The 16487-nt window shown below is 44.5% G+C and overlaps 1 protein-coding gene across 1 annotated transcript in view; it reads right to left on the bottom strand.

The window, feature by feature from the left end:
- Positions 1-12521, bottom strand: part of LOC8034379 (fasciculation and elongation protein zeta-2) — a 75880-nt gene extending 63359 nt beyond the window's left edge. Inside the window, exon 1 of the mRNA XM_029992402.4 lies at positions 12106-12521. Coding sequence (XP_029848262.1) covers positions 12106-12443 — 338 coding nt within the window. The 5' untranslated portion in view covers positions 12444-12521. The remainder of the gene's footprint in view (positions 1-12105) is intronic.
- Between the last annotated feature and the right edge of the window lie 3966 nt (positions 12522-16487).

Here is a 16487-nt window from a genome sequence, read left to right as displayed (position 1 = left end):
CACTACCTCCCTTAGTTTTGCCTTAGATTTAGGACCCAAATTCTTCACCAGCTTGATTGGGATACCATCTGTGCCTGTCGACGTGCCACTAGGGACTCTTCGTTCCGCCTTTTCCCATTCTCCTTGTCCGAAATCCGCGATGTCACACGCTGGACTGCTACTTCCTTTGGAGCTTTTTCGAGTAACGAGCGCCCTCTGAGGAGCTGTCTGCGAACTACAAATGAAAGGCAGCCCGACATGCCTCCGCCCGTCAGAACACATTGGCATCGTGCCGTTGTATCGGTTTTCAGTGCTTTTTATACCCCCCCCCCCCCCCCCCACCTTTACCAATACTAAAAGAAAAGAAAAATAGCGTTTAAATAGACCAGATACGCGCGAAGATAGATGCTGACAACATTGGTCGTACGGGGCGGTGCCCTGCGAATATGGCGACAGCGGGAAGATAGGGCTAGGGAGATTGTACACGTAGGCAGAAGCTTACTGGAAAAAGGTTCGCTCCCGAGTTGGCGCCTTGCTGGGCTGATGACGTTTAATCGCAAGCATCCGAGCGACGGACGCGAAGCACGTAACAGCCCTTTACCAAAGGTATACAGGGGCCGGAGCGTAACCCAAGCAGTTGGAGAAGAGAGGAAGGAGGCTCCTGGTATACCTTTACCAAAAGTAAACAGGAGCCACTCTCACCCCGACCCTCTTTTGTGCGTACCTAAAGTCGTTTTTGTCCCCTTGCAGATCAACCTGTCTCTCAAGATTAGTACAAAAGCGGCTTTCTCCCCTCCTTCGCACCCGTGGCTTCGACGGCACCGCACGCAACCAGTGCCTCCCTGCCACGCTCGTACCGCAGCCTTCGCCGTTTGCCGATCTACGGTCAAACTGGACTTCCTTACCGACCGGTTCCCAAGAGCCCGTGAGCCTCTAACCAATTGGTACGGCGCCAACGACGATGTCCCTCGTAGAAGAGAGAAACTCCGCTTACCAGGAATTGCCATCCTACCACAGTTTTATTCTTCTCGTTCTTTCCTCTCCCTTTCACGCAGAGTGCAAAAATTCGGAGGACCGGCGGTTTTTTAGCTACCCGAACTAAGTTACCTTCTCGGAGTTCCCGCGATTTACTCTTCCCGACATGCTATTAACTGTGTCTAAATACAGATATTTGGAAAACAACGAATGAAGCCGATGTCAACGTCAACATTCAGATTTTCCGCGCTTTCTAGCGGGGTGACGTCACATGTCCTAGAGCTTGTACGTCGAGCGGGCGGTCTAGAAAAACATAATATGTCGTGATTTTTCTTTTCATCTTTTTGTTTGGCTGGCATGGGTTCTGCCAGCATTTCACATCATCAAGCTTCTTCTAAAGCGTCGGGAAGAAGCTGTACTACCCCACAATCACAACGTCTGTCATCAAGTTTTCAGTTTTGTCACTAGGGCATCAGTCTAACGTAACAGCGAGAACTACGTTAAAAACTCAATACAGCAGAAAAAAGTATTTTGACCTCTTATTTTGGTTACTGGTCCAGATCTGCCTATTAATCTGTCGAATCAGCAGTGAGGCAAATCAGCGAGCATAAAATTTTCGCCGGAGCTGTTACGCCACGCACTGCGAGCCTTCCTCACGTAGACAACATCAATATCCGAAATACCTTTCCATCTCCAATAACTTCCCGTAACTTCACTGATAGGGGACGCTACACGCGCGACTACGAGGGCTATGTATTACTTTCCGCTCAAAGGAAAGCGCGCCCGGGCAGCAAAGAAACGACACGGGGAGAGCTCGCTGCCGTGGTGGTGCGCTCGACACGAGACGCGAAGCCCCATTCAGCTGGTCGCTCTCCGTATCGACAGTACAGTTCATTGGGAGCAATACTAACCCGCCGCCGCGTACAGGGTTACAGTGGAGACACAGTCCACTGCAGCCACGCTGTGGTAGTGCCCGGAGCTGAAGTATAGACTCAACACAACACTGTTAGTCTGGCTCTTATTTTACTCGACTTTAAATAAACGGCTTGTGGACAGAGCATCCTCTGTTCATCCGAAGGCTGGTTCACAGATACGCATCCGACTGCCACCGAGTGGGTGGCGGTCTATTCTAACCGCTTATCTCACTGGCACACTTGTGGTATCGGTAGCCCTGGAACGCACCTGAACAGCGTAATACCTTTATCATTTTTATGCACTATTCTTTCACCGTGAGCTTGAAATAATTATTCGACTATTTCTCGTATACGAAGACATGATATCCATAATAATGTAAAGCCTTAAATCTAGCTGCACAAAAAAAAAAAAAAAAAAAAAGGTTGGAAGAGTTTTAGGTTTACTCGACGGATGGCGTCAGTGTGTGTAAGCATCATCTTCAGTCAGAAGAAAAAAAAAAGAAAAAAAACACTGGCTAGGTGGCGCAAGTGCCGCCCGATTCAAAGAGTTCAGCCGCATCAATCCATTCATCCATACATCGTTAAGCAGAGGTACTAGAGGTCCTGTTATACAGAGTTTCCAACTGCTCAATCGTCGAGAGCTTTGATCGTCTGCAAACGCCTTTACGCCTGCTTTCCTCCTCGTCACGCCAAATCCTAGCGCATGCGCACTTGAGACCAATCTCCGCAGCAGGTAGGCGTCCGCCATTAAAGGGGCCCTGCAATGACTTTTTGACTGGTTTTAATTTGCACCGAACCTGAGCGCACTGAACGTAGTAACTTAATGAAACTGTTCTTTTCTCAAATTTCGCTTTATTTTAAAAGTTATAGGCGAATTAGAATTACAAAATTAAGCAAAAAATAACCTCCTTCATGAAGTCTTAGGTCCTGGCTTGAGTGGCCGTGAACTAGAGGAGGGGTAGTGAGCTCATCGAGCGTTTACGGTTGCCGCACTCCGGGTCGACGGCTCGAGAGGGCGCCACTAAAGCATGTGTTGGATAGGCTCTATGAAGCGGGCGGCCGGGTCGGCTCGCATTGCATTTGCTGCGCGATTAAAGACTATTTCGGCATAACACTTCATTGGCCACAAACGACAGCAAACACGGGGTAAAGATCAGTTCAGAACGGGAGCCACTTTGCGCTGCCATGCCGCCAAATGGCCAAATCGCCAGCAGGGCCCGCGCCGAAGGCCTTTGGAACGCTCGGAACCAGTCGGATCGTCGAGCCCGTATACGACCGCAGCGCCGCCGCGTACATCCGGGACTTTTCTGCGCTGGCCCTTCGTCGTAGCCTCATCTCACTAATTCTTTCTAGGGGTGTCGCGAACTTTTGTCGAACCAGATTTTTAGGTCGAACTTTCAGGTTTCGACTGGGTCGAACCGGTTCGACGAACCTTCGAACTTTTCACCGAATTCGACCGGTTCGACTTTGTGGACAGTGTGGCCAGACCTTGATACAAGCGTGTCTAGGTTTGGAGAATTTTTTTTTTATGAAAAGGGTTATTTTATTTTGAAAACAGTTGCAATTAAAAGAAACTAATTCTAATCAATGAAGAAGTTAATACCTTAATTTGTTTGTACTGTATTAACTGAAATAACCAATCAGCGCTGCCCTTAATTCATCCCTTAGCCATCACCATCCAATCCGAAGCCAACTGGCCAGCCTGTCGCGCATGCGCAGACGAGTCGAACCTCAGTACAAGGTTCGTCGAATTTTCCACTAAAAGTTTGAAAAAGTCGTACCTGGTCGAACTCGAACCTCGACTGGTTCGCGACACCCCTAGTTCTTTCTAGTGTGCGCCGTTCTTTCCGCCGCTTGGTGGCGGGTATGTTGACGGGTCTTTTCTTGTTTCCGTACTTTATAAGCTGTATTTGTTTCTTTTCTGATCTAAAATACTGAGCAAAAACTTCTTTTATAAATAATTGAACCGGTTCGCGCCACTTATATTTTGTATTTCGACTACGAAAAAGCTTTTAGCGGCTCTGACCAGTAGTAAGCCTAGGACCAACGACGTCACATTTTGCGCGCTTTCGGTACCGCAGGTCGCCCTCGTCGGTGGAGGTGGTTTCCGCGTCGTCCGGTTAATTATGACGCACTGATATTTAGTTACTCTCTCCGTGCCCGCTGGCTTGCCCGAACCCCAAGAGACGTGGAAACCGCAAAAAAGGTAGACGCTTAAATATGATTGCAGGGCCCCTTTAAATTGCAAATGCTCCCCATAGTTTGAGATACACCCTCTTTGCAATCTAGGCAAAAAAGCACTTGGTCATAGTCAAATGCAAAATTTGTGAATCAGCCTCGATAAGTTATGAGGACGTGACTGGCTGCGGCCAGGATGCATTGGTACGGGGTCACTCCCAGTTAGGTTTACATAATTATATATATGCATACGGTTTCGACGAGAACATCTGCCCCCTCCCCCATAACGAAACAACAACAAAAGAAGACGGCCTTGGCACTCGAGCGATCGATGTAAACCAATCTCAAGTTTGCCGCCGAGCACGAAACTTCCGCCAAAAAAAAAAGGCGGAAACCAGCGGGAAAACAGCAGCCAGAAGGCAACCCTGAAGTCGGGAAGGAAACGTCGTCTGCTTGGCACAGTGCCCGGATGAAGCTCCCCCACTTCAGCAGACGGCGGGGGCGAAAACGTATGGGCCGATGCCGCTACACCCACACCAAGGTCATTTAACCATCCAGCGCAAGGGACTGGGCACGGCAACACACCAGAAAAATAGAAAGAAACGAGGCCATGCAAGCGCGTGAAAAGAAAGCCAAGGTCCCGAACCCAATAAAAAAAGAACACAAAATAAGACATATTGCTGAACGTCTGAGTTTAGAGCAACCATTAGACGGCTCCAGCTAGCTTTTTGACATCAGTCGTCGAGCGAGAACTTGCGATCTTCATTGAGCGACGCCGCATACATACACAATAAATTCCTGGTCGGCACACAGTGGGCGCGCTAAGCCCGCGCTCATTTACTCCTATACTCCGACCGCTCCGAGTTTCATATTCCGAGAGCAGCAACTAAACGGCGTACAGGATGACGAACCCGGCATCTCGTGTATACGGGTAGCAGAATTCGAAATTATTTCGGAGATAAATTAACTAAGTCCTCTGCGGAACTGTAGGGAGTAAAGTAAAAGAGACGGCGATGAGGTAGAGTTTCCACGAACGTTTTAATATTTCTGAAAGGCTTGAAGACTCGCTTCGAGTACGTGTGCGGAAAGTTACCTTGGTCGATCTATTTATTAACCACGCATGCTACTCATATTTAAATTAAAGACAACCTCTTGAAGCAGCTTGTCGACGCAGGAAACCCTCAAACTTGTCACATATTGCGTGGTTCCGTCTTGCGGTGCGAGACGGAAGCCGTCGCTGTGCTACGCCGATACCGGCACACCGTCGCTCAATAGATAACACGTCAATTCGTTTTCAGACTAAATGCATGAACATGATGTTTCGGCTTTCCAGTCGAAGCATCTTGATTAGCTGGGTTAAGCATTCTAAGAAGGGCAGCGGTCCGACTGTCTTCTCATCTCAACAACTTTTCTGTCGCTGTGCTGTCGGCAAGCTACCGTTTGATGGATGAATTCGTTTTCAGGTGAGAGGCACGAACAAACCTTTCCCGCAACGCTAGCTGATGTTTCGGCTTTCCAATCTAAGTATCTTTATTCGCTGCGGCTGGGCTACGTATTTTAGAAAGGGCAGCGGTCCGACTGCCTTCTCGACAACTTTTCTGTCCCCGAGCTATCGGCACGCTCGTTCGATAGATCACTTCGGTTTCGGGCAAGACGCATGAACAAACCTTTTCCTCGAGGCTAACTGACGTTTCGTTTCCAATCGAAGTATCTTTATTCGCTGGGCTAAGTATTATAAAAGGGGCAGCGGTCCGAATGTTTCCTCATCTTGACAACGTTTTCTTTTGTCGCTATGCTATCGGCAAGCTACCGTTTGATGGAGGAATTCGTCTTCAGGCGAGGTGCACAAACAAATCTTTTAAGGAAAGTTAATAGCTGTCTTAGCTTTCTAATCAAATCGTTTTTACCTACTGGATTAGTTACGTTGATTAAATGATCAACGTAATTAATCACTCAGTTACGTTGGCTAGATTATCATCGCGTTCCGCCACTGCCAGCTTTGCGCCTGCTTCACGAGTGATAACTTTGGTGCGCCCCCGAGTTTCCCACAAGCTTCAAGTCGTTCTAAAAACGTTGATTAGTGGGTTTCGATGACGCTCTATAAGTTTCTAATTGGAACCATATGTCGATTTTCGTTAATTAAAAAGTTAATTAGCGAATTTTAATTAATTAGCCGACTTATCGCAAACATTATCCACTCACATAATGCCCCCCTGGCAGTATAACTCGATCAGCTGCAAAAATCGCAGAAGTACAACTTCCACGACTTTTTTTAAACAAAATTGTAAAGCTTAAAAAAAAAAAAAAGACCTGTATGTATTTAGTGTTCCATATCGTCCTCCATCTGTCTGGCAATGTAAACATGTTGCTCCATGTACCTGATACATTACTCAGTTACGTTAGTGCCAACAACTTTACCCTTTTTCTTAGGGGGGGGGGGGGGGGGCATTATAACATTATTTCAATACAAACATGACCTACTCCCAATGATTTATATTCTCTCGTTGAATCAAACGGTTTCAAATGCGTTGCTACGGGGGCGACAAGAATAATTGATAATGGCTCCCTCCACTTTGCTTGGCTCTTTTATTACGAATTGTTTTCGTAATGACATATATCTTCCTCCGGTGTAATTAGCTGCGACATCAGTGACCATTTGCCTACATTTCTTCTTACAAACAAGCATTGTCTGAATAAAAGGGGAAAGTGAGAAGGCTAAGTTACACACCATTACATTGCAGAGACTGGAGTTATTTAGGAACGCCATCGAAACCTCTAACTGGGATTTAGTCTATGCTAACGCTTCTCCCGACAAAACTGAAAAGGTGATTCTGGAAACATTCTAACAAATTTACAATAACAGCTTTCCTTACAAGTTCATGAAACCTGGCAAAAAGGCGAAAAAACTTTGGGTCTCCCAAGATTTATTAAAAAGAATTGAAATGAAAAACTATTTATATCATAGCTTTGTTAAGTTTAAAGAAAGTGATGACTTGGCGAAGTTTAAAGTATACCAAAACAAATTCAATGCCTTAACTAGTAAAGCTAATCTAGATTATCACAATAATATGTTCGGTAATATACAGAAACACGAGCCAGATATGGAAAAATATAAACCGTGTCTTGAAGCCACACGATCATAAAACCATGCTAAACAAAATTATTCATTGTGGGCAAGAACTGAATACCTTTATGGACTACTTAGTCAACCTAGCGAACACCACTAAATATGTAACAAACAGCGAAACCTTATGAAAGTACATTAGCGACAACATTCATTCGTTCTTTTTAAGTCCAACAGATGAGAGACAAGTAACGTCAGCGTTCCGCGGCATAAAAAAAAAACAGCAAAAGGGGAAGACGTAAATGACCTATACATACAATCAATAAAATTGGCTGCTGACATTTTATCTGCACCGTTGACGTTTTTGTTCAATCTCTGCATGTCTTCTGGAGTATTTCCTAAACTGGCAGAGGTTGCATTACTTTTTAAGAGCGGGGACAAAAATGTGTTGGGAAACTATAGGCCTGTATCCATACAATCTAATTTTTCAAGAGGTTTTGAGAAACAAAAATGTTCTCCTTAAGCTATCAGCATGTCTGGAACGTTACTTGCTATTAACAGAATACCAGTACGGCTTTAGAAAAGGAAGATTTGCGGAATAGGCTCTGCTGTCTCAGAAAGAATCAATAATTAATAATATGGAAAAGAAACTCCTTGCATTAGCAATATGCGTGGATTTTCCTAAAGCCTTGGATTTAGTGAATCACGAAATTCTTTTGAGAAAGCTACAACGCTACGGTATTTAATTTATAGAAGTCTTATCTCGCTGAGCGCAGACAATATGTTAAAATCAGTAGTTCAATATCATGCATCAAGCCGGTAAAAACAGGAGAACCTCAAGGAAGTGTATTAGACCCGCCAATATTTACTTATTCACAAATAAAATTTAGCGTTTTCTTAACGATTGCAAAGTTATAGCCTATGCTGATGATACTACCTTTCTCTTGAGGGCTCATACATGTAACGAGATGGAACTGCCAGCAAATCGTAAGCTCTCCAATCTTATCCTTTGGGCTCAAGTGAATAGATTACTAATTAGCTCGAGCAAAACTAAATGCATACTATTCCGTGCAAAAAACGTAACAGTTCCTCCTAATGTAAATAGCAATATAGCTGGCCAAGATATTGAAATTGTGAAAACGTTTAAAATATTGGGTGTACTCTTTACCGATACTTTGTCATGAAATGACCACGTAAACTGTATTTATCAGAAAGGCCGTAGGATTTTCATCTAGATATCGCTCAATTTTCACCCCGTTTGTTAAGCAGATCATCTATCACGGTCTTGTCCACTGATATTCCGTGTATTGCCATCTGGTATGGGGCACCACTTCTTTACAGAATATGAATACACTCCTAAACCTACAGAAAAAAGGCCTAAGAGTGGTCGCGAATGTATCGTATTTTTTGCACACATATCCATCTTTCCCCCGATTTAAGATTGTTAGAATAACAAACATGTATAACTTCCGCCTTCTAGCTTCCTACAATGCTGCAATAGAGTGAACGTAGCCATATTCTCCAAGTATCCAACCTACTTAGGAATACAAACATATATCGCACGCGTTTAAATGAAGGGTGGTATACACCCACCCCCAAGCGAACCATGGGCTATAGGATCCAGCAGGCACACTCTACCACTCTTACTAAATGCGTTTCATCACAGGAGACATTTTTCTTACAACTTTCCATCCTATGAATGTCAGTTATCTGCTATTGCTTTTCAGGTGCGTATTGTTAACTGGAGTACTAAGTAACAAGAATGCTCGATATTTTGTTAATTTTTGTTTTGTTTTGTACTTTGAGCTAAAAGTATGCTTCTGTGTACATATATATACACCTTTTGTTTGCATTGCTGTGTACTGATGTCAAATGTCAACTGCCATCTTAGAGCTGGGGCCTCTTCAAGCTGCACTTAATGCAGCTTTTTCTTCCAGCTGCCGTCTTGTGAAAGAAAATAAAGTATTGATTAATATACTGATTGGCGCGGCAGCTACTACCTGGAGCGCACGTTTGAAGAGCATCATCATCATCAATAACAGGTCCCAAGGGTTCAGTCCCCAGCCTCCATTTGTTCCAGGCTGTGCTACCAAACAAAGTTTCCATAGTCGAGTTGAACCGCGAAGGGCGTAAGATATGGTACGTGGCCTCCCTGTCTGCGTCTTAGGCTATAGAGCTGCAGGTCTTTGAAACCGCAGAGTGCCTAAACTCTTCGAGCGAAGACGTCATCAAACCAGTGTACATGGATACGGCTGGTCGCTGAGTGGTTGGCATTCCCCCAACCACAGTCAGGAAGATGTCGCTAACAATTGTATTGGCTTTCTCCTGGTAGTTCACCATACGACAGTGAATGAATGCGAAAATAATGCTAATGCTTGGTCTCTGACTAGTCTTAGAAAGGCTCAATAAAACAAGAAAACTGCTTGCGTGAAAAAGAGTAATGATAAAGGAGTAAAAACTCCCCAAACCCTTATTAAAACAAAAATCACAAACAAAAGCGTACGAGAGAGCCCGGTGAAAAACGGAAGTTGGAGGTCATAAATCCTTCAACAGCCCCCACTGGGAAAGCTTTCACATACACGCGAAAGAAACGCAGACAAACTCTCCTGACTCAAGTCGACTTCGGGCGTAAAAGTCGCATCCGGACAAACAAAACGAAAAATCATGCTGGCATGACAGCCACAAACCGCACATCAACAACACCGAGATAACAATAAAAGCTTTGGTTTGGAAAAACAGCAAGCACTTACTTTATTAGTGGGGACAAGCAAAGAAAGGAGCGCAAGAGGCGACATAAGGGAACAAACAGAACCATGCAGACGACAAACAGGCAAGCGCGGCGGAAGAGCAGACGACAAAACGGCCCCACAAAATACCAGACAATTTTTTCCCCCTCCTTTTCCTTGGTTTAAAAGAAGGGAATTTGTTCCGATCTGCCATAGTGCATACCCTCACCCGATATAATATGTCCGCTCATCATAATGTAACGACAGAAGGTTGACGGCAGGTTGTTAGGGCAGAACGGGCACTGGAGTCGCGCCAACATCCCACGGCTTCGTCGGTCTTTCGTGCGTCTAGCGGAAGGATGGGTGACTAGGACGAACGACCGCGATCACTCCGGGAATTCTCTGAAAGAGCTCCGTGACATCGGGCCAAGAGTTACTACATGCTTCGTAACTTAGCCCGCCACTCCCGTTCTTTGTTTTTGTGCCGTGCCGCCCATTCCGCTTCGTTCCGTAGAAGTGCGCCGACGAAGATAGTCTGCTTTTTCCGCACTAGTCCACTTTAATTCAGCGGAGTGGAGGAGATGCAGGCAACGCATGTCTGTAAATTTTATTTTAAAAATAATACAGATCGAACAATTATTTTTTTGAGTACTCGACTGAACACGTCATAATAATGCATGTATTTTATATAATAAAAACAAATGTCTTTTTTTTAATTATTTTTCTAAAGGTGGGGGAGAATTTCGATGTATGACACAAGCACGTAGCCAGCATTTTGTTTCGGGGGGAAAAGAAAACCGAACAAAATCTTTTTTTTTTTTTTTTTTTTTTTTTGGGGGGGGGGGGGGGGGTTATGGGCCGCCCCCTGGCTACGTGCCTGAAATGACAAACGATACCCAAGCACACAAGCAGGTTATAACCATTTTGGTCGTACGAGCAAAACTACACGAAATCACAATTTTCTTTTTCGCTTTAAAATTATTATTTATCATATTGATTAACGTAAAGATTATTCAACACCTGCCCAAAATGGCGATGATGCAATCTGATTACTACTATTAGTCTAGAGAAGCTTCTTACAAGCTGTGGCAATATGAAGCGCTCACAGTATCAGATATAAAATATTCGGCCATGTTGACAGGCGATTTCTTTCTACTACAAACATGCTCAAGCAAACAAAGTGACAACGAATACATCGCAACAAGAACAATTAGCAAGGTAGTATTAATCAGGAGGTATTACATGCACATCATTAAGCACACAAAAATGCAGTCGGGCATCGACTGGCATGAGCACAAAACACCGTACGACTACACATAAACAATAAGAAGGGAGTCAACGAGTCGTTTCTACAACAAAAAGAAAACCAGTATAACCAAATCGTGCTATCAAAGATCATTTTCTACATTCATGCCTAATTTCAGCCAGAAGGATTCAAACAAGACTAAACCAACAGCAGACAACGGATATAGTGCCAAAATACAGACCATTTCCAATATGCAGGAAAGCATACGCTCGAATACCGACTATATTAATTCCTAGGCCGACTGTAGGGGAGCCCCCATTGTCTTCTTAATGAAAAGCACTCGGCAAAGCACCATTTGAATGAGTCCTTATCAAACAATGGTAGAGGGAAAGCACACAAGAAAGCAATTGAGGGCCGGAAACGCTTATATTTATAGAACCCGCCCTACTTTCCAGGAAGGCTGGCGTGAAAATATATTCGCGAAGAACTCAAGCTACCCCTGAAATACAACACCCCTTGACTGATAGCGGCAGCTAGGTCACTCAAAGAAAAAAAAAATTTACTCCGTCGCAGCTGATTGCGACTGTCACCGAAAGCACATACGCTGAACATAGCTGAACCCATTTCCAAGCAGAAACTCGATCTCTTTGGAAGATATTTCAACTTTCGCTTTTCCATATATATATTTTTTTCTTTTCCTTTAAAAAAAACTGTGCAGGTGTGCGATTGTTTTTATGGTCGTCTAAATTATCTACGATCGTTAATTAGCAGATAGTGGAGTTCAGGGACAATTATGAGCTTTTCCCGTAAGCGTCTAGACCGTGAGTAGAAATGAATGACAAAATGAGGAGGGTCAAAATTTCACGATAGCTAACGCACGCCAGCGAGAAAAGCAACTTTATATAGTAAAAAGAAAAATAATAAAGAAATTGAATCAAGCGCTAATTGGCAGCGCGGTTTCGAGGAAGCGACAAATCGCTGGAGCGGCGCTCTCGAGACAGAAAAGATCGGTGGCGTACTCACTGGCATTCGCTCAAAATCTCTTCCTGCGTGCGAATTTGGACCGGCGCGAGCTTCTCGACGTTTTCATCGTAATCACAGAAACACTTTGTGATCTTGTCATCGAACGTGTTCACCAGGTCTTCGAGCGAGTTGGAGAACGTCTCGCTGAAATTGTCCACAAACGAGTTGTCGTTGGTCAGCGACTCGGACGTCGTGGGGCTAGACTTGGACGACAGCGTGCCGTCCTTGTTGGAATTTTCAACGTCTTCGGACGTCTGGAAATCGCTGAAATCGGACCAGTCTTCGGTCTTCGCCAACGGAGCTTCAGCTGTGAGCTCCGCCATCTTGACATCTCTCATCGCGCTCCCGTCTCGTCTCGTCGGCTGCGGTGGCTCCCGAGATGTTGCGGCAGACGACGACGACGACGGCGCCGCCGACGGGCTGCGGAGCACGACAGCGTTAGTTTCGGTTTCGGTTTGGTGGGGCTCTTTAATTTGGTGGTGTGTCGTCGGTTTCTCCGTTAAAATATTTTTTTTTTCTTATTATAATGAACGTATATATTTACGGAGAATCCCAATATCCTGAGTATTATATATATCAAATCGTATTTCTTTATTTTTTTTTTTTTTTATATGGTTAATACAGCGAACACGCTGCTTACCTCTTCTTATCGGCTGTCCTACTGCTATCCGTGCCCGTAGGTCGCTGCCTTGTTCTGCCAACCTGAAATAAATAAACAGACCAACATTTAGCTAAAAAAAAATAATCCTCCGATAAACAAAATTTAGGCATAAAACATTCATCAGAGGGATTGGAATTTCCAAATAAAATTATACTTTCTGCATACGCCTTTAGAAACGTGTGGGCGCTGATGTTTATGGGCCGGGACGCATGATTTCTTTTTTTTTTTCAATTGGTTGACAAACAAAGTAGCCAATTAATAACAAAATTCTTGACCAAATTGTATCCGCAGTTTCTGGGTCACGACCGTGCATATTTGCTAAGGTGCTTACACCACCACGTGACAGAAAATTATTCAAACCCGGTTCAACACACTTTAGGGTGGCGTGCAAACTGCCATACGTTAAGCGGAGTAAAAATAAACGATTTATCGAAAGAGGCCCATTTCAAGTTGTTTATAGTACAGTCATGCCTTCCCAGCCTGAAGCCATGCAAACGCGCGTGGCAGCAAGGTGCAGAACAGCTCAGAAGACAAAATCAAGGGAAAAAACAACAAACACAACACGCTGAGCTGTTTATAACAAATACAAAAGAAGAAACCGCCAACTTTCAACCCCCCCCCCCCTTTGTTTTCTTCCTATTCAGTGTGACTCTGTGAGAACATTATTTTTTGTTTCCCCAGGAACGCGTTCGTCAGCATACAAATGATGACACTAAACTCTCGGCAGCTACCGCCATCTATCGCTCATATATGGCGGCAACCTCTCCAGCATGTCCACCCTGGCTTGCTGACTTGCGGCCGGCCCTTACTTCATTCTGTACAGTTCGCTGGTCTTTCTTCTTTACCAGAGTGGAGAGGCTGAAAGTTTTTTTTTAAACCCTCTGCTGTGTAATATGTAATGTAAAATGTAATAAAAAAGAAGTCGTGCTATCACTTCAACAATTACAGCCGAGTCCGGATGGAACGTCCAGAAAATAAACTATATAAAAAAGACATCCTAGCTTTAAAAAATGTTTTTTTTTTTTGTTTCTTTGTTTTATTTTTTACACAGAAAGCTTCTTAGGCTGAGGATAATTGACGCAGCGCTTCCCCAAACTTAAAATGAAGAAGGCCTCAAAAACTGAAGCAGGTCCGGAGTTCACAAGTCCACAATTGAAGGCAGTTATTGGATCCAAGACCAAAAAACAACGTCATTTTAGCTTCGGAACAATTCCCTACTTGGAAGATACTCGGCCGGAACAAATAAGACTTGAGACAAGTCATGCTCGTCACACTGTAGGATGCATTGATGAATGGATGCATATAAACAAACCCTTTAAATCGGTTAGAGCGCCGTATTAATCGGATGGTGGCATGCCCCACCTAGACAGTTTTGCTGCAACAAGGTCGAGCGCCTTCGGCACTCACAAAGTATCAAACGATACTCTTGCGACGGGGAGTACAATAACACTGTATCCCCTCGAGGATTGGAATGACGCAAGAAGGACCCATCTTTGGATCCGGGGGTCCGGAGTGCAAGCACCTCAAGGAGGAAACCGCACCCAACCTTATACGTCTTCCGTGGGAGTGCAAACACTTCGCGACGGAACGGAGAAAAGCACTGGTGACGACGGGAAGATAACACAAGAACCTCGAGCAGTGGATTAGGACGGAATTGCGACGAAAATTACAGATTATAATTTCTAAAGTTGGCATTGTCTTACCCAGATAATACCCTCCTTTTAAGAGGGCCCTGCCACAGTGCAACTGTCCGCCGTAATATCACGGTCAAACATTTTAGTGAAAATCCCGAGACTGCGGTAACGACAGTGGACGACAAGGTTTAAAACGTACGTTTTAAACCATACGTTGCTTTTTTTTTCGTTTAGTTCGGCCCAAACAAGTTGGTATTTTGTTGCGCTAGTCCGGAAATGATTTCCCCCAAAACGTTCTTGCATTTCAATCACTTACCTAAGTGTTCATATATCACTGTACTAAATGTCGGGGGTGCAAAAGTCCCCGAAGAGAAACTCTATGGAGAAAAACTCGGAATCTTCGATCGGGTTCAATCTCTCCACAGCCACCACCGTCATCGAACGTTCGAAGATCTCTCCTGTTCTACTGACACCTCATAACCTATCCCAAGCTGCATTTGGATTTGTAATTCTTCCAATCCACTTCTCTGCTTGAAATAACGCGAAAATATGCACCATCCCTTTCAGTGCGCCCCACTGGGATCGAAAGTAGAGAACGCACCTCCTTTCACATGTTGTCTTCCGATGGGACGTGGAAACACGACATCTCACCGTTCCCATACGTTCCCTTTTCGAGCGGCGCGAGGGCTGTAGTGAATATGCTCGACCTGTACTCGCGGGGCGCCTGTATCCATGGTTTCACTGTACTGCTAAAGAATGATAGCTCACGTTGTTTGGAACACGAATTTCGAGACATTTCAGGACTCCAGAACCACGCTTATATTAGAAATTATGTGCAACGACAAATATTATTAGCTTCTGTCAAAAACAAACTAAAGTAAAACAGGTGAAATTTTCTCCGTGAGCGTTTCTTTGGTGATCTCCGTTCTGGTGGGCGTATCTCCGGTAAGCTCTCCTCGCTGATCCGTACTAGAGGACTTCCCTACGAGCGAACAAAAATGAAAGGAAACAAAAAGCGAAACCCGCGAGGCCACTCACCCAACCAGGCATGGCCGAAAGACGAATCTGTCTACGCGATCGCAATCGGTCGGGCAGAAGAAGGCAGCAATCTCTCCGGAAAAGCCAACAGCCTTCGGCGCTGAACGACTGAACGCTGTCCGAATGGCTCCTGGCCAGAGAGCGAGGCTGACGGGCGAGCGTGAGACACGTGATACGAAGGTCAAGTCAGGGTCAAGGCGAGCGAATGGGCCAGTCGAAGCTCGGAGGCATCGTAGACAGCTCTCGCGTGATCGGGACAAAGGAAACACCCGGTGGACTCCGCTGCGTGAACGGCCTACGAAAAGTCGTCGAAGGAACCGTCATTTTGTATACTAAAATATTAAGAAAAAAAAAAAAAAAACACAGGCGAGGCGGTGAATGACGTTTATAGTAAACCCGAGACAAAGGAAATTATATATATTTAAAAAAAATACGGACAGAACAACAAAGTTTTCGAATTGAGACTTCGTTGTTCTGCAACAACGGAGACTTCTTTACCTGTTCGTTTTTTTTTTTTTTTTTTTTTTTTTGATGGGGGGTTTTCTGTGGAGATCTTTCATATAATGCTGCAAATCTCTTTTTAGCAGCTACTGGTCATTTTGAAGTCAACGTTGTCGAGGAGGCCGATTGTATAAATATGACTATAAACATGAACCCCCCCCCCCCCAAAAAAAAAAAAAAAAATGTATCTGATTTGCGCAATAAAAGTATCAGAATTTATATAAATTATACAGGGCGCTTCTAAGCTTTTATTAGATAATAATAATAATTGGGGTTGTGTGGATATTTATACAGCGTGTAGTTGGTCAGCCATTCCAGAGTTGCGACGAGTCACTCGCTGTAGGTGAGCGATTTAGCTAGTGCAGTACAACAGCTAGCCTGGGGTCTTTAACGTGCGCAACGCAGTAGTGATACACGACCGCACGCCGATACGATGCTCATCCAAGTCGAAACGGACAGGGGTTGTTTTCTGAAATTTATTTAGCTGTTTTAGTCCGGGTGGGGGTTTCAAAAGTTCGCCAGCGGTGTCGAATAGTGTAGCTATCAAG

This window comes from Ixodes scapularis, unplaced genomic scaffold, assembly GCF_016920785.2.
Source record: "Ixodes scapularis isolate PalLabHiFi unplaced genomic scaffold, ASM1692078v2 PGA_scaffold4__175_contigs__length_147842914, whole genome shotgun sequence".
Taxonomy (NCBI): Eukaryota; Metazoa; Arthropoda; class Arachnida; order Ixodida; family Ixodidae; genus Ixodes; species Ixodes scapularis.
Note: the sequence above shows the minus strand (reverse complement) of the source record. Positions and strands in the feature narration are given on the sequence as shown.